At 44.3% G+C, this 24,616-nt stretch overlaps 1 protein-coding gene and 1 pseudogene across 6 annotated transcripts in view; one reads left to right on the top strand and one right to left on the bottom strand.

Moving 5' to 3' along the window:
• DYM (dymeclin) overlaps nt 1–20,573 on the top strand; it is a 223,858-nt gene extending 203,285 nt beyond the window's left edge. For 4 of the 6 annotated variants that reach the window (XM_044431104.1, XM_044431105.1, XM_044431103.1 and 1 more), the window contains one exon: nt 18,803–20,573. In XM_044431104.1, the coding sequence (XP_044287039.1) occupies nt 18,803–18,952 (150 nt within the window). In that variant the 3' untranslated portion in view covers nt 18,953–20,573. The remainder of the gene's footprint in view (nt 1–18,802) is intronic. The other 2 variants (XM_044431107.1, XM_044431106.1) reach the window with 1 other exon arrangement.
• A 3,466-nt stretch (nt 20,574–24,039) lies between these two features.
• On the bottom strand, nt 24,040–24,172 carry LOC123024185 (annotated as a pseudogene).
• Between the last annotated feature and the right edge of the window lie 444 nt (nt 24,173–24,616).

Here is a 24,616-nt window from a genome sequence, read left to right as displayed (position 1 = left end):
GAGGAATGTTTTCCATGGGGTCATGATGGGTCGAACATGACTTCGCGACTAACAACAACCACCACCACCTATTAACCAAAATGGTTCTCTGGGCAGTTCACAAGATAGGAAAAAATACATTATTTTCCAGTAGCAAATACCCCATTTTAGTCAACAAGGTATGCGTGATCCAGAGAATTAGGAAACACATGTTAAAGTTCCCAAGAGGAGCCCAAGAAAATGCATTTCAAGGAATGCCTGGAATCAAAATCCTATAGATCCATGACTGTATAATTGCCTTCACAGATCATTGGTTGTATTGTAAATGCGTGACCAGGTTTCATTAGCCAAACAGCCTTATTTCTGGCATAATGTGGCACATAGGGAATCCCATGGCCACAGTAGTTCAGTCTAGATGATGTGGTCCATAGACTTTTATCAAAAACATTTTTAAAAGGCACAATCTGGGGACCAGATTGGGTGGAAACTTCCTTATTAAGACTATAGCAAAGATTGGAGTCATTTGCACAAAGTTTTAGGAAATTGTTTTAGTAGCCAGCTGTTAGTTGTGCTTGCGCCACTGATTTTTACCTCCACAAGTCCCCTGTGCATGCCAGAGTGAAAGGAGTTGGGTGTTTTTCAGATCAGTTCTCCTGCCTGCCTCAGATCTCTGCAATCCACAGACCTGGGGCAAGGATGTGTGGCCTGCTTGGTGTTCTGCATGGAATTTGTGGAGGCCTGCTTAGAGTCGAAACATTGGAAGCCATTTCACCAGTGAACCATGTGCTCCGATTAACAGTTGTTAAGAACAGTAAAAAAATACAAGCAGCAGTTTTTAAGAACAGTGAAAAATACAAGCACTCAAAAAAACTGGGGAAGACAACTGTCACCTTCGTAGAGGTATTGCCCCTTCTCTCTCATCTCAGGCAGGTTCCCCTTCCGAGATGATACCTGCTCTACCACACCCAGTTGCATCATCTGAAAACAAATAGTGGATGTATCCTTCCTTTATTAATATTGATCATAATTATTTATTACCAATATTATTATTGATTTGATTAATTAATATCAGCTAAGGTTTCCTATCTGGGGCTTCCTTTGTAGCAAAATAGGAGAGAATCCAAGGTGTTGGACCAGCAGATGGGCTGGTGAGCCAGCAGTGCCAGTGCACCTGCTGAATCCAGCAAGGTGTATGGTACATTAATTTGCCAAGTCTCAGGTAGATCTGTCAGTCTCTGATGAAATTACTGAGACAGCATGTTAGCAACAGAGAGAAGTGGTACTCTGTGGAGTGATTAGCTGAATGCAGGTTAGTTCATATTAAATTCCTCTTGGCTGGGCTCCCTCTTCCGGTTTTCAGAGTATGACTGGATTTCTGTCCCTTTGCAAGATATTTGCCTTAGACACATCCAAATAACAGGTTTAATCCCCCACCCCCAGGTCACAAACCTGTTGAAGATTCCTGAATTTTCTCTGTAGTCAGTTGCCTATATCCATCTTGAAATAGTGTGGGAGGACTACTGTTTTCTTTCACCTCTGTTTAGGGCTAGACTCCCTAATGAAAACAAGCCATTCAATCAAATGATCTTTGAGTTACTTATCTATGCATTCATTGAATGTATTTACCAATTGGATCTTGTATCTAACATACCATTAAAAACTTAGCATCCTAAAACACAGAACATAATCACAAATGGTATAAAATCCTTTTTAAATTGTGGGAGAGCTGCCCTCAGTCTGCAATATCCATTTAGCTTGTCATAGCATTTTCCTGGAAATCATACCCGTAGTTTGTAGATGAGAACTGAGTGAGTAGAGACAGTTTGCTTTGGTTCTTGCCAGGAAGGGTAGTGGAAGTGGAGACCAGCCATCAAAAGTAGCCAAGTGAGAGTTGAACTTGTTGAACTCTGGAGATGTTGGCTGAGTCTACTTCGAGCATTGCGTGGCCTGGTTACTGCAACCCAGTCCTTTCTCAGCCTGTATGATTTGTAATCTGTCTGCAATCACACAGCTTTGCATACTTCTCTTTTCCACCCCCTAAAAACCCTGACCATGCAAAGGTTATCATTGGTCTTTTCATTCCTAGGAAAAGAGAGGGCAAGACACAGAGACGCATCATCATTACTTCAGTGTTGCTGCATTCAGTTTCGTTTGGGCTTGCCCACATCAAGTCCCTTTTCATGGCCAGACACTGAGTCATCACAGAGGCTGCAGGACTTGGGTCATACAGAAACTTAACAGAAAGATATTTGTCAGTGGCATTCATGTTAGCAACTTACTGAAAATATCTCCAGAATCTTTCCTAGCAGCCTCAATTGCAAACTGATCAAGGAGGAGGCAGTGGGAGGAGGAGATGAGATCTGCAGATCCCCCTCAGGACTGGTCTTAGAAAGATGCAGACAATTGACCATCATCACCTTCTGGGACATCATCTCCTAGCAAATATGTCTGCATTTAAGGAGAAAGTAGCAAACAGGTAGAATGTCAGCCCCGAGCATAATTCAGACATCACAGTAAACCATGGTTTTTGCAAACCGTCATCTAGAACCTGTCACAATCTGAGCTTCCAGATAAACAACAGAGAACCATGGTTTGGAGCAGGTGCTTACTTTCACTTTCCACCGACTCTAGTCATAGGATGAAATGATAGAATCCCATGTGTGTGACACAGAGTTCCTTCAAGGAAGCTCTGGATCTAAATGCAATACTGTATTGCACTTGTGGTGGTGATGCTTCCAGTGGTTATTGAGCTGATAAGATGCTATGGAATGTGTTTAGTTGCTCAGAGAAATAAGCACTTGTGTAGTCCAGTTTCTGTAAGGAAAAGAAGAGTTGTCAGTCTGACTCAATTTCAAACCATGCACAGGAATACAGGAAGGGTGTGGAGCAGGCAATTTACTAAGATTGAGGAGCCTGAAGCAAAGTTAGATGGAGAACAAGATTTGCAGGAAAAGTCGAAGGAGGAACTGAGATGAGAAGGAGCTAAGCATAAGAAATGGCAGCGCGAGTGGAATGCTAGAAAGACTGGTCAAGAAACAGGGTTGCTAAGTGGGGTAGAGAAGGCTGTAGCCTGAACACTTGAGCCTAAGGAAAACTTAGGTTTGGTAGAATTGTGGACTGGAAGAGCCAAAGGGAAGAGCAAGATGGCCGCAAAAGTTCACATAAGGCGTTGCAGTACAAGAAGTTGCACACTGTTGATGAGAATAAAGTGAATGAGGAGGGAGATGGAGGCCTCATGAGGATTGGGTGGCTAGGTCCTGAATATTGAATGGGCCCCAGTGGAAATTCGACTTGTTTTCTGCTTTCAGTGCAGTATTGTGACCTGAGAATCCTAAAGAGGTAATTGAAGGCCAGATAGCATCACGTCCATGTCACATGATAATTTGAACCCTAACTAGCCAGTTGTTTGGCTGCAGATGTATAGGAGACAGTGTTTCTAGCAGTGTATTTTAAATGTGCTTTGTATGGTTATTGCCGTGGAAGTGCTTTAATATTTTATTTAAATGTGATGTTTCTATAGACCGCTTGGAGATGTTATTAAGCAGTGTGTTGTTGTTGCTGTTAGTCGCAAAGTCATGCCCGACCCATTGCAACCCCATGGAAAATACTCCTCCAGGCTTTCCTCTCCTCCACCATCCCTCGGAGTCCACCCAAGCTCACACCCACTGCCCCAGTGACTCCATCTAGCCACTTCATCCTCTGCCATCCCCTTCTCCTTTTGCTGTCAAAGCAGTGTGTAAATGTTACTGATATAAAAATAGTAATAGAAATGGGCAGAGGCAGAGAGCTATCTGATGAATGCATCCCAGGATAATTTGGCTGGGGTACCAGCACCCTCTTGGTCAGCAGGTATAGAAAGCCACGGAAAGGTAGAGGAGCAGGTCTGAGAAATGCTGCTTCCCCGATCTGCTTTCAGGAGGAGCATGTGGTTATAGATCAGGGCTTGTTAGCCCTCCATGAATCTCCGCTCTGCGGCCTTGAAAGAGCACAGTCACCTTAAAGCAAGTAACAAGATGCCCTCCATCCAGGGTCTGATCCTTGTTCATAGCCCATCGCTCTCCTCCACTCTCTGTCTGTCCATCCGTCCGTCTGTCTGTCTGTCTGTCTGTCACTCAGTTTCTTTCCCAAAACAGTGAACTTTCAAAGACCTTGCTGTTGCAAATGCATCCTCATTTCTCTAAATATAAAAATGAATTTGATTTTTCTCCCATTTTAATGTCTGGCCTTCTGAACCCAGCCTGCAATTCCCTGCTCGCTTCTGAGACCTTCAGTTACTTAAGAAGGGAATAATGTCAGCCAGCCACGTACATTTTCCAATACACAAAAATGATGGAGCCAAAGGTCTGCTGCCTCAATAGGGGTGTTAGTCAGCATGTCCTGAACTAAGACAGATAAGGACCCACTTCCTAGGCTGCCCTGATCAGAAAGTTAACAACTGGTGACAGTAAGTCTGTCTCTTGTTCTTAAGTAATTGTTATCATTTTATAATATTTACAGGTCTGGCTTTCTCAGATTAAAATGCACCAGTGCTAGGAAGAACGTCTTCCTTTAGACCTTTATGCCACTGTTCACCCCCAGGCACTTGTTTTGCTGGGGGTCGTTCCCTACCCTACCCCGTCGCAAGCAAAAGAGTCTTGGCACGCATTCAGGCGACATGTGGCGGGGAGGTGTCGGGTATCAGTGTTGGCTCCGTTTGTCTACTTCATGCAAACCAAGCTTAAAATGAGCTCCGCAGAGCTCTCTCTCCTGCAACCAGCCTGCTGGGAAGGATGAGGTAGGGAAAGGGTTTTAGAGTTTCATTTGGGAGATGGTTAGGCAGGCAGGCAGGCAGGCAGGCAGGCAGGCAGGCAGGCAGGCAGGCAGGCAGGCAGAGAAGCCCCGTCGTCTTGCAGCATGTGGAACAGAGGCCATGTGGTGCTTACATGCCCCAGCGACTGGGTCCTAGGTGGGACCTTTGGGCCAGCTGTCCAGATCAGTGTGTCTCTGGCTGGTTGGACCTCCTGCAGTGATGTCATCATCGCTTTTGCACCATGTCTGGAGCCTCCTCGTTAGAAAACTATGCAGACTGACCCACTCTGTGTCATTCCTCTTGCCACCCACCACATGAAAGGGATTTTGATGCACCCAAAAGCATGGAGGCTATTTTTAAATGCGAAAGAAGGTTTTTAGCTTGCAGGGGCCCTGTGTGCTTAATCCCTGAATTTTGAATTTGGTGAACCTTGATCTATGGCGAAATTGTTATTGGATATTTCATGCAAAATGGGGAAACTTATGGACATGAGTTGGCCATGCTGCTGCTTCTCCCACTTCCACCATGACATGGGACCCAGGACTGGTCCTGAATGCTGCGGTATTTGAGGCAGAAGACCCAAGTGGAGATGGAAAGGAGTTTGTGCTGTCAGGACTAGCTTCCATTTTGTCAGCTGTGGTTTAAAGTAGTAACATCTGCGTCGGAGCTTGGCAGTTCCTTCAGAATCCATCAGCACAGTTCCTAGAGCCAGTCCAATGTTTTCTTCTGTTGAAATATCTCAAAGCTTGAACCCCAAAGTACTATATTATTGATATAGCAGTGTGATGGTTATTACAATTAATTTCAGGCATTTATTGTGTAATTTTATGTCTGCAAACTTGGAGTAGATTGCAAAGCAGCAGCATTGCTCCACTGCCACACTCACACAGGGCTTATACAATAAGCCAGGAGGTGTCTACACTTCTAGTTCTGACTGGATTTAGGCGTATTTAAGAAATCCTGGGATTATAGTTCTGAACAGAGTTTAGCAGTCCTAGATAAAAATTATTAGAATTCCCAAAAAAAACTATAGTGACAAATCCTCTTTTGGAAGAAACCTTGATCTCTAGACAGTTTCAAATCGGCTTCAAACTAGTTTAAATATGGTATCTTGCACAGTTGTATCAAAATAAGACTATATTAAAATTAGATTATTTGATTTACTCCAGCTCCAAAGATGGGGCATGGAATTATATTTAAGCATTATGCTGTCCGTTCGAAAGTCTTTAACCTTCTGTTATAAATCTCAACCATTTTAGCCTAGGTTTATTCCCTTTGACAACAATGTTTTATAATGACTTAGAGCAGGGGCTCCAGGAAATACTATTTCTGTTTAAATAATAATAGCAACAATAACTTCAAACCAGGACTTGATATTGGTAAGTATGTAGCTTACTATGAGGAAATGATAGCTTAAGGTGCATGACTTTAGAGCACTTCTTAATACATTCAAATAAGCCACACTGTAATTAAATAAATTAGTATATGCAAAAAGCCAAAGTTTGAAATTTAATTTCTGTAACCTTCTACTCATAACTTTATAAAAATATAAGTTTTACTGTTAAATCATGAACAGCCTCCTTTAAATGGGGAGGAATAGAGATTGTCACATAAAAGCAAAATAATGGACAAAAATAATTTAGTAATGCATTTTATTCAATATTTCCCTTTAGAAACAACTGCAGTAGGAAGTTAGCAGTTTCTTAAGCAAGCCCAGAAATGAGCCAAAATGTTTTATCTCCGGAAGAGTGCAAGTCAGTGGACCTCACAGAAGGGAGCCTCGCTAACCTGTCTGGCTCTGGAAATGAATGTTTCTACTTATGTCCCAGGTTGCGCATGATCATTATAAGCAGAGGTGCATAGGCAGCTTTGAATACTGCCCAGTTTTTCAACCCCCTCAAAAGAGTGGCTTGCTTTAGAACAATCCGTCCATACAACAATCCATATTTAATACCTCTTATGGATCAGGACTTAATTAAAGAACAGGAACCTTGATTAGGAATAAATGGCTCTCATTGTGGAGTGATGTAAGACATGAGGTCTCCCGGGGTTGTGACCAGTGCTTTTTAATATATTCCTAAATGACCTGGAGTTAGAGGTGAGCAGTAAGGTGGCCAATTTTGGTAATGACAGCAAATTATCCACAGTGGTGAAAACAGAAAAGAATTGTGCAGAGTTACAAAAAGAATTCTCCGGTCTGGAGAAATGGGCAATGCAAACATGGCTAATGGAGTTAAATGTAAGTAATCATAAAGTGATGCCACTGGGAGGAAATCCATCTTCACATATGCATCAACGGTACGTGAGATAACAGGACTGACTAGGAGAGGGCTCTTAGGGTCATGATATGAAGCTCAGCAAAAACATCAATAAAAGGATATGGCTGTGTTGGAAAAGGAGCAGAAAAAGGGCGAGCATGATGATCGGGAAGCTGGAGCGAATCTCTTATCAAGAGTAGGTTACAACATTTGGGCCTGTTTAGTTTAGAAAAAGGTGATTGTGGGGGAAAATGGATAGGTGGGGTAGGGAAAGTAGAAAGAGATTTTTTCAGGCAAAATAATGGGAGAATCAGGGCTGACAAAAATGCATACCTGAAGTAGGTTGGCAATAGCGCACAATTTAGGTGGCTTTAAAGGATGATTAGGCAAATTCATGGAAGAGAGGGCTCTTTGGCTGTTAAGGTATGGTGGCTGAATGCTAACTCCAGGATCCAAGGTCCCATGCCTCTAAACGCTTATCACTGATTGGCCACTATGGGAACGGGCTGTGCCGGATTAGATCAGCCTTCTCTGAACTGTTTGTTACTGCAAGCACTGTTTGTTTGAGCTTTCAATCTTCTTATCCTGATTTATACATATTTTTCCACTATGTCCAGCTATGCAAAAGTGCTGGCAGAATCTTCTGATCACTACTTAAGCACATCATGGGATATCCCATGCACCGGAACCCCAAAATCGTTCCATTGAGCCACTCAAAAGAGAAAATGAAAACCATAGTATCTTTTGAACCCCTCCAGAATTCTGTGACAGGCTGTCTTGCACCTTGAAGGAAAAAGTGCAAATGTGTCATTTTTCAACACTTTTCAACTTGCTCTGTCTGCAGCAATTGATATCTTACTGGTTGAAGCTTATCAGGCAGATTATGGATGCCACATATTCAAGTATTAACTGAATAATAACAGGTTTCTTTTTAATAAGCAAATTAAGTTTGAGGTATATAATGGCAGAACGGTGTTAGGTGTGTCTGCACATGTCTGTCACTCATCCTAGTTAAAGGGGCACATGTGCTCCTGCTTATCTGTGCAGGCATGGATGTATAGATATGGAATGTTGCTTTAATCATGGAATTAGCCTGTTGAATAGAATCATAGAACATTAGACTGTTCTAATATGATAGAATATGAGATTTTCTCATTTTCTAGAATAATAAGTTCCATTTCCAGTTGCACCCGTTTTTTATCCCCAATGTTATGTTTCTACTGTGTGTTATTTATAGCATTTTCATTTTCCCATTGTTTAAATAGTAATTCTTATTTAAATTTATTAGCAATTTTTGTTATACTATTATTTTATATCAAATACTTTTAATGTAAAAACTTTCTGTTATGGTGAAAAAGTTAGTGGTTTGTGATCAGGAAAGTTTTATGCATTTGAAACTAGGTTTCCTGCACCTCACTACGCACTGAGAACATATAAAATTACCTGCACAGAGAAAATCTCCAGTGAAAGCATTTTTGCTATTTGAACATGCTTTTGAATCTCAAAGCTACTTCACTAAACTTTCTTTTCCTCTGGTTTTTTTTTGTTTTTTTGTTTTTGTTTTTGTTTTTTTTTTTGCAACTATAAAGAAACATTGTCAGCATAATCCAAGCCTGGAAACATCCTTAGCTTTTCAGAATTTCTTCTTGTTTTCTCAGCTAGCTATATAAAAATAGGTTATCTCAATACCCTGAAGGAAAGATGAGTGTCAAAAGTATTGCAAACTTTGTGTGTGCGTGTGTGCGTGCGCACATGTACATGTGTAGGGAGTAGAAACATAACTTCAAAAATATTTTCTTTCCTGATGTGGGAAATAAGCTTAGAGAAACCTTTGAAGCTTTGTGCAACTAACTGTGGGTAGCTTTTTCATTCTTAACAAGGACTCTCTCTAAGATCCACGTAAATAGCAATGTATAGATGTCCACATTTTGTGTACATGAGGCTCTGGTAATCCCAGAAGTGTTTAGTATCAGATATCCAGTATTACCTCACATGCTCCGGCCTTGTAGACAGGAGCTGGTGGATTGGGCTGATAAGAGTCAGCCAAGTTTACAAACAGCAGAGCAGAGTTGCTTGAGTTTTAATCACATTTCTGTGAATGTACCAAATTGGGCGGGGGGGGCATTGCTTACAAAAAAATACCCATTTTTTTTGCTTTCATTAAGTTTCTGTAGGTTTGATTGCACACTCCCTTAAGCAAGCAAAATGCCTTGACTTTTTTGTCATTGCATGGGACTTGTGGTAAATGTTACAGGCTTATGTTAATAGCATGGAAACCTGGTTCAAACAGCATCACAACCCAGTATGGGTAACAGGCTGTGGTAGGTTGTTGTGTCATCCGAATTCAAACCACTTTCCTCTGGGTGAGTGGGTGGGTGGTTTTCCCAAACAATTCACCCTGAGAACCATGGGCTGTTTTACTCTTCTTGGGTTATCTTGTCATCCAGACCTGGGGCATAGGTACAGGGAAGAGGCAAGCCAAGTGTGACTCAGGAATGGCAAAAAGCAAAACAAAACCTTTCTGCCTGAGCTACCAGAAGTGACAGGCCCTTTGAAGTTCCCAGGTGATTGGACATTCCTTCTTTAAAAGAAGTTTGCACTCCAAAAGTACACCATTCTTTCATAATATTTTTATTTTTCTCATCTGCTATAAGTACAGAAGTCCACACTTCCGTGGTTCTCAAATAGGAAGCCTCACCTAGGCACTATCCTGCTATCAAAGTGCAACAGGTACCTATGATGCACATTGAAAGAGACGCTCCAGAATACCTTGCTATTCTGATAGCTGTCAATATGTGAACTGTCAAGGAAAAGCAAATGATCTTTGCTTGCAAAAAGAGGTACAAACCTTTTCTACCCATTCACAGTGTGATTCTCATAGCTTTGAGTGTCCCCTGCCAAAGATAACATACTTCAAACTATTCCACTCATTCTGGAGACTCCAAACACCTGAAGGTAACAAATGCACGCACCAATTTTGCAGACATTTGCCTTTTGACAGCTGTTAAAGGTAGGGCCTTCTTTGAAAGCAGGGGTTTAAGCAGGGGAAAGCAGGATAATTTGGACAGGGAAACATATGTATGCCTGTATACACGACTGTTCTACTACCCCAAATTGCTTACCTAAATCTCTGCTTTCAAAGAAAGCCCTACCTTAGACAGTTGTCAAAGGGTGTTCGGGGGGTGCATTTTCCATCTTCCTCAGGACTAGGAATCTTGGGCATGGATGGGAAAGTTGGCAGCACTGGGATCAATAGCCATGATACACTCAAAACCCTGAGGATCATACTGCTAAGGGGTGGAAGAGGGACAAACCCCTTTTGGCATCAAAGATTGCTTGCAGCTTAGCTTTGACAGCTTGCCTTTGGACATCTGTCAGCAGAAAGCAGTCAAAAATAAACCTCTTTGAATCAACAGTGACTCCTCCCCCAGGAATTGCCCATATGAAGCGTCCTGCTTCAGACCCACAAGAGGGCGCACTTCCAGACTTGCACAAATCCAACTGGGGGGAAATATGCAAAATAGGCATACTTTTGGACTGCAAAAAAGGTGACAATCAGCGTCAGCATCTCCACTGTACCAGTTGGGCACTTCAAGGGTCCCATCACTGCAGAGAGTGCAAAAAGTGGTCCCCAGCCCCCCCCCCACCCCTGCCCAGAGAAAAGTGTTGGGGGAAGCCACCACATGTCTGAAAGTGTTTGCAGTCATGACAGGGAGGAGACAAGCCAGTTTCAGCAGGGATGTCTCATGGGAGACAGTCTGGAGGACTGATGGTCACAGCCCACAGTCAGCCAAGCCGTCTCTCAGGCACACCACCAGCTGTTTGGGGAGCAACCAGACCACCATAGCTTATTGCCAGGGGGGGCTAGTGTGACATGCAAAGCTTCCCAGGTGTCTGTAAATTTAAATGTATATCTGTCACATACGAGTTGCCTTGTATGAAGTGAGGCCATTGATCTATCTAACCCAGTCGTGTCTGCTCAGGCGGGCAGTGACTTCCTGGGCTCTCAGGCACGGGGTCTTCCCCAGTCCTACTACTGAGGTCATTTTTCCTAGGGAGTCAAAGGACATTCTGTAGGCCAGCCCGAGCTTTACCAGGGATCTCACAGGCAGTTCAAATGTGTATGAATTGCTCCTATAGGTGAATGCATTGATCTCAGTTCACCTCGCATGATTTTTGCATTTCAGTGAGGAAGCGGGGGCAAAAAGAGGACGTTTTTAGCTGTAAAGCTCCTAGAGCTCCTCTGTAATGTGGCCAAAAATAGCCTTGAGTTGACCAGTGTGCTCTGTAAATCCCTCAGTAGGAAGCAGTGCGTGCTCATTTCCTGTCAGTAAAGGCTGTCCTGGGTAGCCCTTAATAAGCTCATCTCCGTTCGTTTAATAGGCAAAGATGACAATAAGCAACTACTGCATTTTAATAACAGGGAAATGCAGGTCTGGGGATTATTCTGTTTTTCAGTTTTTAATTCCCCAAACTCAAAAACATACAAAGGGATTTTGCTTATCTGTCTGAGCAGTCAATCACTTTGTGTGCTTAATGGGGTCACAAATGCTTTAGCAAGGTCAGGAACTAGAGCCATTTTGTTTTGGAGGGGAGGGCTTTTGGTCAGTAGTTTATTGCTTATTTGTTTAGTGTGATCTTGTCATTTTCCTCCATTGTTTTTCAATATGTCTGCCTTGAAAGTTTCCTTGTCAACCATTTCTGTCACGTAGGGCATAGCCCTGCCTTGTATGTCTAATCCCATTATGAGAGCGTTGCTTGTGCCCACGGAATTTCCTACATAAAAAGGCAAGGAAGTTTCCCCCATTGGACCTAAGCAAATATTGCAGTGAAGTGACACCTTACAATTCTCAGATTGTAGCCTCTTGATCTGCATTACATCAACATGTAATTGCACTTCCATGCTTTTGCTCTAAACAGCTTTTATCTGCATTCGTCCCGGAATACAAAGGACACAACAAAAGCAATTCCTTTGATTAAACCATTCCTTTACTGGTCTGTCTGCGCATGTTTCGCACTCTGTAGATTTGCCGAATTGTGTGCAGTCTCTTGTGTGTGGACGTTGATTCAGTGAAGGGAATTGTGCTGCTTGCATTGTGTATCTCCTCCCTGAGAGAATGCAGGGGCAGATTCAAGAAATACCTTTAATAGCTTCTTGCCAGTCTTGCAGACATGAAACGAGCTGTACAGCATTCAGTATTTCGATTAACCCCTGTCCCTTTTTATCGGAAGAGCTGGACACGATCCAGCCAAAGATGAGCCCTTCCAAGCTCCCCTAATTTCAGTGGGAGGAATGTTGGTTTAAATTTCCCACTTAAATAAATGGAGCGTGTTTAGTTTTTCTGTCAACTGTCTGATCATACACATATTTGCTCAGAAGTTCCAGTCTGTCCATCTGGTTTACTTCCCACTAAGCTCACATTGGATTTCAGCCAAAGTAGACTAACATATTCTGTCCCTAAGTATCCAGGGCCATCATAGGAATAGCACATTGAACTTTGATTTTTCTTTCCCACCTGTGACTTGCTTATCTTATTAAGGTCATATCTGCACTCTTGAGACTTCAGCCCAAATACATAATTTAGACAGTGCATCGTAAAAAGAACATCTACAAGGACATGCTTATAGAAGTAGACGTCTTTCTGACTGCTTCATGTCTGTAACTGGACAAATATAACTAAAGCATGTCCATGCTATGAATAGCAGTTTTGCCTTCTCATCCAATATTAAATTCTCAAATATACAAAAGGGATTTGGCTCATATGTTCAGGGGCAGTAGAAATTAGCTATTATTTTCCTCCCTTCATTCATTAACCGGTCTCTTCAGGCTTGAAGCCTCTTTCAGTAGGTGCCACATCTGCAATATGTTAATAATTGTCCCACCTTTTAGACTAACACATAGGCTGTGGACGATCCTTGGTTTTGAGGAGTTATCACAGGATGTTCTATTCTAGTTGAATATGGCCCAGAAAATTTATCCAATTATCCCAGAACAAACCAGTGATCTGCTTGATGGAGGACTATAATAGGTACTGGTCCAATTCTGGGAGTTTTTGCTGTGGGGCTACAAAGTCAGGCCAGTGTCCAGATCAGGGCACTATTCTGGTGGCATCCAGGACAGTGGCCCAGGAGCTGTGAAGTTCCTGAAATGCACTGAGAAACAGTATGCGATCCCATAGATGTCTTCTGTTGAGAAAGAGTGTGTTGGTCCTGAGCTTCGGCGTTCCTGGTTTGTATCCCTGCTCCCTGGTACACATTACGGAGCAAGAGATAAGGTGTCGGTCAGGTATGCAGTGGATACGCTCTGGTATCAGCAAGCAGAGATCTTGACCTTCCTCTTTGTGACAGCCTTTGAGGGACTTACAGAAGGATACCATGTCCCTTCTCAGTCTTCTCTTCTCAAGGCTGAACATGCCCCGTTCTCTCAGTCTCTCCTCATGATTCCCCAGTGTTGATTTGCATTGGGAAATATCTTTGGCAAAGACAAAGTTTCTGTTGTGAACACAGGTATGGACGATGGCTGGGCAAGTTGTTCCTTTCAGGCCATGACTATGCCTTCCGCTTCATACCATAATAAAGCAGCAGGAGGCAGCATCTTTGGAGCTGCTGTTGGCCCACTAGACTGGATCAGGAAGGGAGACATTGAGGGAGTCGCCAAAGGGCTTTCTGTGCCTTTCATATGCTGTTTCATAGTATCACATCCTGTTGTTCCACACAAAGCTCATGAGTGCCAGTTTGATGTGACAGTGAGACAAATGTGGGAAATTTATATTTAAATCCAATAAATGTAAAGTACAGTGCTGAATTTTTTTGGGGGGGGGGCTGTTTCTCCCTGTGCTTCTACTTTTGCACAAAATCAAGAGTTCATACAGTTCCTGGGCATGGATGCATCTTCAGCTTCCTTGCACAATTCCTTCCATGTGGCTGTACAGGTGAAAAACAGTTTGGAGCATAGCAAGAGACCCCTTTCTGCTTCAAATAAGCCTTATGGACTTCACAGAGGGATGCTGTCTGCTCCTGCTGACATGGGGTATGGACTTGGGGCACGAGCAAAAGGACAGCCTCTCTGCATATGGGAAGGGAGGAAATTCGCAAGTAAAGGGGCCTTGTCACATGCCGTGATGCCTTGCCTCTAAGTGGCTTCTCTAAAAGTTTAGGGGATTCACTGCAGGAGACCACAGAATATCCCACACTACCCAAAACCCCACCCTCTCCATACAGAAGCACTGTAAGAAGGGATGAATCAATAAAATTGCCCTTTCCCAAGCCAGACCACTAATCTGTCCTGCCCTGTAATGTCTGCTTTGACCCGCAGCAGCTCTCAGCCCTGCTCTCCCAGGTCCATTTTTCATTGGAGGAGCTGGAAATGGAACCTGGCAGACTATCCAAAGCCTCTGCCCTGTCACTGAGACACATGCTGAGATACGAGCCCAGAGCAGCTCCTGCCCAGGCTGGCAAATGATCGGTTTTTTTAGTCCTAAGCAGTCTCTAGGAAGCAAGTGTGTGTGACAGAAAAAGGGGTGGTCACGGGAGCGACTCGTTCAACTTACCTGGCATTGACACAGTTACAAGCATGTGGGGTCAGGGCATGCCTGCCTGCAGATGAAAGAGAATGGACCTTGCTTTGCCTCGTAAATTTCCACTGGTCTGCTTTGTCTCTCTCGACTGTGAGTTTTTCCACAGTTGATGTCTCTTGGGTAAGTCCAAAAAAGGCATAAAGATACTATCAGGCAGACATGGCTGCATACCACGAGGACACTTCAACCGAATCATGTCCCCACTTCCAGCTGATATGCATTGAGGCGACTTTCTGTCGGCAGCAAAAGGAAAGCAATGCAAACAGTGCTGCTGGAACCTGAAAGGAGTTGCTGGTTGCACAGAATATCCAAACTGCCCAGTGTCCTAGAAAAGACAGTGGCAAACATCACTCCAGATTCCTTGAGCAGAACAGCAACCCCAGAATGAGTGGATTGCTGTTTGCAAACGTTTGGGCTTGTTGCTTTCATGAGTTTTGCACAAATTGAAAGCATTTCCAGTACACAAAGAATTACTGATTTTTCCAGGATAGTTTAACTTTCCTTTTCTGAACATGGATTCTTTGTCTCTCTGGAGATAGGACATGTAGAATGGTCAGGTGTTCCCTACTGCAGAGTAGGGCAGCCAGCAGGAGGATGGGGCCCATACAGAACATGTCAGAGACTGGAAATCAGAGCTGGTTATGGAACGCGGATTTTTGGCACCATTTAGTAATGGCGTTTTCTCACTGGGAAGCCTCAGCCTGACTGGAAGGACACATGGGCTTGCAAAGACACATTTAAGCTGTTCACACTGCCCTTGATTAAAACACATGCTGCAAATCCTGCAAGTACAGACCGAAAAAGGGATAATGACGCGTGATCACTGTCATGGCCACTTTACACGCTGCAGGAGGAGTCATGCAATACGAATGAGGAAGGAACAGGTTCACGCCCAGTGGCCAGACCTCTCCTCAAGGGCACTGGTGAGAAAGAGCCCTTGTGTATGCTGAGGCCCATCCGGTTCCTGACTGGGTAGAGGAGCATTCAGAAATGTCAGAGTGTGGCCGTCAGCCGGCTGAGACCCTCTGAGCTGAGCAGGTTGCTCCAGCACTTGGAGGTCTTTGCTCACTTCTGTGTTGTTTCTGAATGAAGCCCAAGTTGCCAGAGGGCCACCATCTTGCAGCAGAGCCAGCCCACAGTTCCAGCAGAGCCAGCCCACAGTTAGGAGCAAGATGGGTGGCGTCCAGGGACTCTGTTAAGGCCCCCCACTGTTGCAACGGCCTCCTCAGAGGTAGCTACTGGGTGCTCCTTTTCAGCAGCGAGTTGGATTTGGTCTGCTTAAATAGAGGTGCCATGGTGATTATTTTCTGCCATTGCTTTACCTCTCCTGGCTCCATCAACTGCTGTTGATTTGTTTAATTTTAGCCTGCTTTTTGTTTTGATCTCTTTTATATTTGATCTTTGAATTATACTTTTGCATTATATATTAGCTGGCTTGGAGGCTGATTTGAGGAAGGATGGTATAGAAATGTTTTAAATAAATAAGTTCTTGCAAAAGAAGTCAAAGGGCTGGAGTCTGTAATCAGATCTTTAATGTACTACAGTAGTCTTTAGATTGTGTCGCACTGAACCCTCTGGAGCAACCCCAGAAACGATCTTCTATTGCTATCTGTGTGATCTTGTAGGTTTCTCTGGGAGGTGGGGAATGCACTGAAGTGGTGGTGAAGCCACGGCTGCTTCTGAACTGCATCTGTTCATGGGGACTTCCTGTGGTTTTGCATTTGATCACAGACTTGATGGCTCAGACAGTCTGGTAAACTTTGGACCTGTCTAGCTGCATACTCCTGTCCAAGCCACCAACTCAGACATCTGCTTTGCTTGGAGGGGGATGGGGAGGGCATTGTGGCCGACTAGGTAAATAATGTAAGCACTGCAAAGGCATGAGCGGATGGGGTGGGGGGAGCGGGCCTGCGCTGTGCCGTCTTGTTGGTTTCTGCAGTAGTTTTGGCACAGAAGTAGTTTCATTTCAGAAACACAGCATTACCTTTCTGATAACCAAACGTTGCTCACACGATCTATTGTATGTGCAGCAGTTTAAAAAGTGAGGAGTCTCTTTTTAACAAAAACTTCCAATGGTCAGGGGAGTCAGACCCTGAAACCAACGGCCAAGGAAGGTGTGGGCGTTACGTCAGTGGAGGTATTCAGGTAAAGGCTGAACAGTGACAAATTCCTGCTCTGAGCAGGGGGTGGATTCTCTGGCCAAAACTCTGCAACCCTCCTGTTTGTGCAGACCTGTTGAGAGGCCCCAGCATGACCAATCTGCCTCTGCTTTCTGAACGTACAAGTGCTGATGCCCTCACACCGTGGGAGGGGCTTCCTCCTCCTCCCCATCAGCTGCAGATGACAGGATGCAATTAGAGGGGACAGCGGAGGGTCTCGGATTTCCTCTCCCATAGCTGCAAAAGGGGCCATATAGCTGCCAGAAGCACAATGTGCATTGGTGGGATAGGGATCCCAGCCCAGTCGTACACACACAACTGTGTGTGGTGGAGCACAGCAGTGCTAAATGCTCCAGAAGTGTTCCAGCTAGGCCGAAAGAGACTGGCACCCTGGGGCTGCGAAAGCAAAGCAGACATCCACTTTTCGCCTGCTGAAGTCCCCTCTTTCCTACAAATCAACGTTTGCTTAGTCCACTTGGTCATGCGTACCATGGGGCATGATCTAGTCGAAGATCATCCCTTTTTGTCTCTCTAATTTATATATGCAAAGGCTTACGTAGGCAAAAGCTTAAATATTTCCCTCTGAAACCAGTCGAAATGATTAAGCGGTACTGGATCATACCTTCGATTCATTTTCACAGAAACGCACATAAATGTGCACAGTATGGTTTTTTAGACCTTCACTGGCTCATTACCTGAAAGTTATTCTTACCTGTCACAGACAACCAGGTAATTGTCATTGGGTTCTGCCTTTTATAACACAATCCCATGCAAATTTACCCAGACACCCAGTGCCTTGCAGAGCTGTTGGTCCCCCTTTTGACTTTCCCACATTTTGTTGTTTTGAACCAAAATGGGTTTTATTGGCATACTTATCACATGATGTACAGAAGATACTCAAAATGTGATGGTGCAAAATATGTTTGCTTGTGGCACAAAAGTTACATAAAACAAACTGGCATTTTAGTTCCTTGAAAGGAAAAAAAGGTGGGAATGAATGAATGAATGAATGAATGAATGAATGAATGAATGAATGAATGAGGCATAGACCTCAGTGTGCCCAAGTGTTGGGTCATCTGTCAAATCGAAAGACTGTGGGTTTCTTCAGACCACCCTGTGAACCAGAATGTGAGCCAGAAGTCCAGGATCTGACCTGTCCCATTATTAAGGAGCAAAAGGGTATGTGGCCTTTTCTGGCATTGCTGGGCTTCTGTCACAGCATGGCAGTTTGTACGTAGCCTCACCCACATTCTTATAAATTACAGAGTGGGACTGGTTTTGTCTTCCTTTGAAATGGTTGTCAAAATCTGGCTTTTATCTGAACTCCTGCCAAGCTCTTGACATAAGCAGAATTTAGGACCCAGTGTTTAAAAATGTGAAAGGGAAAGATGCACCTTAACTCTTTTGTTTTCCCTTTATGGGGATACCCGCATGAAATAACAGGCATTCCTATTCCCAAGGATGCCAGAAAGCAAGTAGCTGCCACTTTGGCTTTGCAGAATAAATGCCAAGAAGGGTCACAGGAAGAAGTAGCTGCATCTGGTGGATCTCAGTGAGAAGCCTGGTGGGAGAGCCGTTTTGGCCATATTTCTTCTTAAACGATCAATGTGAGCATTGTGGGGGCTGGGGAGTTGAAAAGAGGAAGTGCTTACACAGGCTGGGGACAAAAGATGTGGGCTGGGTGGAACAGGTTGCCTTCTCCCATAAACTTTTATGGGAATGTGATCGAATAAACTGCTGGCAGCCAACACACAACGTAAGAACCAGTCCAGGAATTCACTGCAAGGAAGCTTCTGGTTTCGCCATCCCCAACCTGCTGGGTTCCAGGTCTGTTTTGCAAGAGTTGTACTCCATTACATCCAGACCTCCCCAGACTGGAGCAAACTGCAGCTTGCTTGCTCCTCTTAGGCCAGAGGTTCCTGGTTCTTCAGCCCAGTCATTTTATACCAAATGTTGCTTCTCCAAATTAATTATTCTGCTTCTCCATCTTGCTCAGGCCTTCATGCACACTCTCCTTACACTTTCCTTTCTTGTTTCCAGAAATTTCCAGAACTGAAATTTAAGTACGTGGAGGAAGAACAACCGGAAGAGTTCTTTATTCCTTATGTCTGGTCCCTGGTGTATAACTCGGCCGTGGCGCTTTATTGGAGTCCCCAAGATGTCCAGCTCTTCACAATGGACTCCGGCTGAAAAGCTGAGCAAGTCCAAAGCCAGTGTGTAGACGCGACCACCCCATCCCAGATGCCGCCCTTCAGCCTGACTCCTGCTACGAAGGAAGCTTGTTACTCTTGCACAGCACCACGGCAGTTTTTAAGGGACATGCTAGAAGTCAGAAAATTGTGGGGACTATGACAAGATTATATGCTAACTTTAATTTATATATTTGTAAAGCCAGGATATTTTTCATTGGCAGTGGCTATTGGGAGTGCTAAGCACGAAGTCAGATGTTAGCAATGACAAGCTTTTAAAAAATAAATACATTAAAATGGGTGAATGCAGAAAAGATACTCTGTTTTGGGAACTCAGCAATTATAATTTGATTTCCTTCTAGGCCTGGTTGTGCTTCCCTGTTTTTTGTTTTTGTGGGGGTTCTGTTTGTTTTGCTATGGATTTCTCATTTGATCACTGCAACCGTATTCCCCCTTTTAATATTGTATGTAATGGAAATATTGTTTGAATTAGTGCTGTTTAAGATACGTTATGTCATAAATTCTTGACTTTTATAAGTTTGTCCTTTGCATGAGAGAAAAATTTCCACCAGGACATGTGGTTTTGCTAAGGCACTAAAATCGTCTTTCAGGCTACCAAGTATTATTTAAAAATTAAGATGGACCATCAGGAATACCTTTTATCCAAGATCAGCCATCCCAGGAAGGCTTGTTCAAGAGATGCATTCGAGAGCTGGACCCCACCAGCTGTTTCCGGAGAGCATGTTGTATCGCACAGGTGCCTGTTGCCCGCGTTTTCTTCGTATCTTCAAAACAGTGAAGAAAAGCACGGCTGTAATAGGGGTTAAAATCCCTCCTAAACATACTGTGCTTTCGGGGATGGGGGGTGGTTTTGCCAGTGAACTGCACAGAGAGATGCGTAATATCTCTGAATGTCTGAAAATGGAGGTCCTACACTGTTGTGGGGAGGGGGGTGTCCTTCCTGATTTAAAGGGAATTGGCAAAATAATGTGTCAGTTGGAGAGGAACGGGGAAAACAGGTGCGACGTCATCTTTTCACATGGAATGTGGACTTGTGGCAGCTCCCTGCACGTGCACAGAAACACACGCCACATTGCATGGGAACCGATAACGCATGCTTCTACTTCAGTGCCTCGCCTGCGCAGTCTGTTACAGAGCAAACACGGCACACCTTCATTACGGAAAGAAAGGGGCTGACCTTCTTCTGAATGGCTTTCTGCAGGACCTTTTGCTTTCTTTTCTATTTGCCTCCTGGGAAACATTAAAATTGTATTTTTCCTTCTGCCTTTTTATCAGCAACGTCATGGAAGCTATTGCATACAATTGGCACATAAAATCCCCTTCATATTTATTTAAAATTGCAAATGTAGAGGCACTTACCTAGCAAAAGAGTTCATAGAATTTTGCACAGAGACGATTTAGGGGAAGTGGCAATATGAAGACGGGATCGTCAGCATTTTCTGTGTAACATATTAAAAATGGGAAGGTGACCGAAAATAGGAATGATGTTTTATGCTATGTTTGGGCTTGTCTTTCTTTTTTGATACCTTGGTCAAAGGCAGGGAAACTCTTTGTAGTGTTCTCTGCAACCCTTTACTTCAAATAAAGGACTGTTGACGGCACACCTTGGAAAGTCAGTCTTTTAAAGATGCACTTCTAAGTTGCAAATTTGGAGAACCGTCTGGAATAGCTGAATGGTTTCTTGAAGGGGAGGCTATCCGTGGCTGCTGGCCTTGCTGGCTATGGACTCCCTCCTTCACCAGAGGTGGGCTGCCTGCATGGACCAGTTGCTGAGGAGCTGGGCCGGCGGAGGTCCTGCACCCATCCTGCTTAGGGATGCTGTGGGCAGCTGGTTTGCTGCCATGTGCTTGGACTGCAGGCCTAGGCAGACCTCTGGTCTGTTCCAGCAGGGCTGTTCTTAAGTGAACTGCAACGAAATAGCTAATGATGTAAGTATCTGCATGTACTTAAATTTGTTGCATTGATTGAAAGCATGCAAGGGACGGTCACACTACATGTTCCAGCAGGTCATCTGGAGCTGTAGATTGGGGTGCACGTCTCTCAATCATATAGCCAAAGGTCAGTCAAGAGAGCAGTCTGTGATTTCAGACCAAGCCATCCTTCTGACCCAGAGTTTCTGAAACGCAAGGAAGTGCTTCCACTCCCTTTGCTTACGAGTCAGCAAGCTTAGAACTTGGTCTTCTGACGAAATAGCAGAACTAGAAGCAGACCCAGCACAGGAGATGCATTTGCATTATGCTGTACAGAGTCCTGGTGAGGCTGACTCTGTCAGGCACAATGAGGGTCCCGGGGAGTCTGGTACCTTCCCAAGTGTTCCTTTCTGTTCTGCAGACTGCCCCACAAGGCCCCTTGCTGAGTGGGATGGTGTGAACTGGTCACCTGCTGCAGCAGGGGGTGGGACCTGATGGCCTCCTTGGCCCCGTCCAGCTCTACTGTTTTATGATTGTGTGATTTATGATCCAAAGCGCCATCTTTGGCAATCTCTTTCAGTACTTTGTCTGAGATAATTACCACATAGTAATATAATGGGAAGGCAACAGCACCATTGCCGTGGTCTATATGTCATTCCTTCCTATCCATCACATGAAGCTCATGAAGCTCGTTTCTTTTTAAGCCATGCTCTGCCTTGCCTTTACTTTAACCCTCTGACAAAATTGCCTCTCGAAAATGGAGCTGGCCCAGAGAGATGAGGTGACTTAGAGGGAAGGTGCTTGACAAGCCACAGAAGGGCAGCAGACTTCAATTTGCTTTTAAAAGTATGCGTACAGCTCTTCTGTTGTAGAGTGTCCAAAACAGCTAGAAAAACAACAGAATATGAAGCCAGTTAAACATGAATTGAAGCTCAAAATGGGCACAAAATGCAACTGGAATAATGCAGAAACAACCTTCAGATGACCACATCAGAGCAGCGGAAAAGTACCATTCGATAATCAGTTCCTGCACAGTTTTCCCAAAAAGCCCATGTGTTCCTCAGCCCACAAGCCCACAAGGATGTGGCCACGGACAAGCTTCCATGAGCAACAGTAGCACCAGGACCAAAACGGTCTCCTCTGTGAAAACACCCTGCCACTTCAGTGCATGGAAACATGATGGTCTTGCACACTGGACACAGAAACAAAGCGAGTCAGAAGGGGCCTCCAGGGCCATCCAGTTTGACCCCCCCCCCCAGCTCCTGCTGGCTCCACTCATCTAAGCCCCAACATGTGGTGGTCCGATCTTTCCTCGAAACCCCCCACCGATGGGGCCTCAACCACCTCCCTTGGAAGCCCATTCCATATCCTGGGGGCATAGGAGGGGGTGATTTCCCGCCTGCCCAGCCACACACACACATCTGGGGCAGCCCTTCACGCATCTGATCCACGAAGCTTATGCCAGCCTTCCCCAGCCAGATGTGTTGCACCACAGCTCCCAGCATTCCTGGTCAGCATGGCCGTTCAGGCACTGCAAGACTTCTTGTTTTTGCTGTGACAGGCCAAAGAGCATAATGAAAAAGCTGATTCTTCAATCCCAGCTCATTTATTTAAATGATTACCGTGGGAAAAGCCATTTTGCTCGGAAAACAACTACAGCGACAAAATGGGATGAAGCTGCAGTTTCTCCAATCCCCCTTCTTGCTTGAAGAGCAGGTGCCTCTTGCTGGATCCTGCCGTAAATGGAGAATGAGTGATGGGGAAAGCAGAAGAGGAGACTCAATCCATGCAGATCTAAAGCAACCAGCGGGTTTCTATAGGGTTGTGGACTGGCAGCTCGACAAACATTAAATAAGGGTCAGCTGTTGAAGCAAATGTTCAGCCAGTCAGTTCCAAAGTATGTGGCTACATCCACTGCCTTCCTGTCTCCCTGTGCCCATAACATCTGAATAAGCGGGTAGACAGCAGCACATCATGGGGAGGGTCCTGCAGGCCTGACTCTGCCATTCAGAGACCCACAAGGACCCTTCCTGGCAACAGCTCCGCAAGCCTCTATTATATTTCAGGCAGAGGTTGGCAAGTTTCGGAGCATAGTGTTGGCTTGCTTCCAGTTCTGTGGTTCTCTATGTTCCAAAATCCCCCAACGAAGGTTTTTATTTACTATGTTCCATAATAATGTTACAGCTGTGAATAAATAATCTCTGAGGGGTTCATTTTGCAGGAGAAGCAGAAATTTAGGATGCAAAACTCCTAGCAGGAATGTTGGTCAAAAAATAGGGTTCATTCCCAAAAGTATATTGCTATTGTCCAAAACCCCTGAAGAGCACCCAGTAGGGAAAGGCTGTTGTAGTTTGTCATATATATTTAAAAACATTGCACATATTTTCTCTCAATATTCTTTAAATCTGGTTTATCAAGTAGGCCAGCATTGCCCCCATACCATAGATGGAAAAAAAACCCTTCATTCTCCAAAACCAATTAAATCATAGTTGGGGCTTTCCCAGTTCTCACTCTTAGCCGCAACACTACCCCAACTCAAGGGGAACCAAAAGGTGCTTCCACCGCAAACGAAGGTGCAGCTTTGCTTACGCTGCTTCATATGTATAGACACAAATGTGAAAATATGTTGTAAATAGAAATGCAGTACGTCTACCACAATGGGGAAGACTGGTCCTCTTTGTGAATGGGTAACTCTCCCTTCATAGGAGAGAAACTTTATCAGAAACTGCATTTGGACTGAGCAAACATTCATTCATTCATTCATGTTTATAGGCCACCTATAATTGTCGAGGCCTTCCTAGGCGGCTTACAATGTAAAACATATACACAGTAAGAACACATTAAAAGCCAATTAAAACATAATAAATTAGACATCTGTAAAAACAATTTAAAAGAGCCACAGCATACAGGCTAAACGTTTAAAAATTTCCTAAAAAGATAACGTCTTCGCCTGGTGCCAAAAGGAAAATAGAGACGGCAACAGGCGACTTTCCCTGGGCAGGGAGTTCCAGAGATGGGGAGCAGCAGCGGAAAAGGCCCTTTGCCCGGTTGCCACCCCTCTCATCTCCCTGAGGGGTGGCTCTCACAGAAGGGCCTCCTGAGCTGATCTAAGGGGGCAGGTAGGTATACATGGGTGTAGATGGTCCTTTAGGTAGCCGTGCCACAAATTCTGCAGTTGAGTTTCCCACATTTGGGGAAATCGCAGGGGTCAGCACACCCAGGGTGCGATGGATGAGCCTCACCCTGAGAAAACCTCCTTCCTGCTCAAGATGTCTCCCCTGCCAGACTGTCCGGCAGTTGCATGGAGACTGTCCTCTGCAAAGAAAGACACAAGACTACTCTCTATCAAACCCCTCCTGTGTATACATCACTGTGGGATGAAGGGTACTTTACCAGCAGTGTCCTTAAGCCGCAGTCTTTGAGAAAATGCCTAGCTACTACGCAAAGTCAATTTTGGACTCAGAAATAGCCTCCTCTCCTGGTTTGCCTTTTGGCAAGCAACTTTCCAGGGAGGGAGACTGAGCAGTAGTGGGGTATGAATTTCCATGTTTAAAAAAAAATAACAGGATATTTTTTTTCACTGAAGAAAATGACAAAATGACACACATCCTACTCCCGTCTTCTTAATTTTTTCGTTCCTCCTTCATGGGCATTGTCTAGCTTTCTTCCTTAGTTTGAAGTGCTTTATTTTTAGGCTGGAAATTTCATGAGAAAGGTCCTGAGACATTTAGGCC

Source organism: Varanus komodoensis, unplaced genomic scaffold, assembly GCF_004798865.1.
Source record: "Varanus komodoensis strain SLA01 unplaced genomic scaffold, ASM479886v1 scaffold22, whole genome shotgun sequence".
NCBI classification, from domain to species: domain Eukaryota; kingdom Metazoa; phylum Chordata; class Lepidosauria; order Squamata; family Varanidae; genus Varanus; species Varanus komodoensis.
This window is presented reverse-complemented; position numbering and strand designations above follow the sequence as displayed.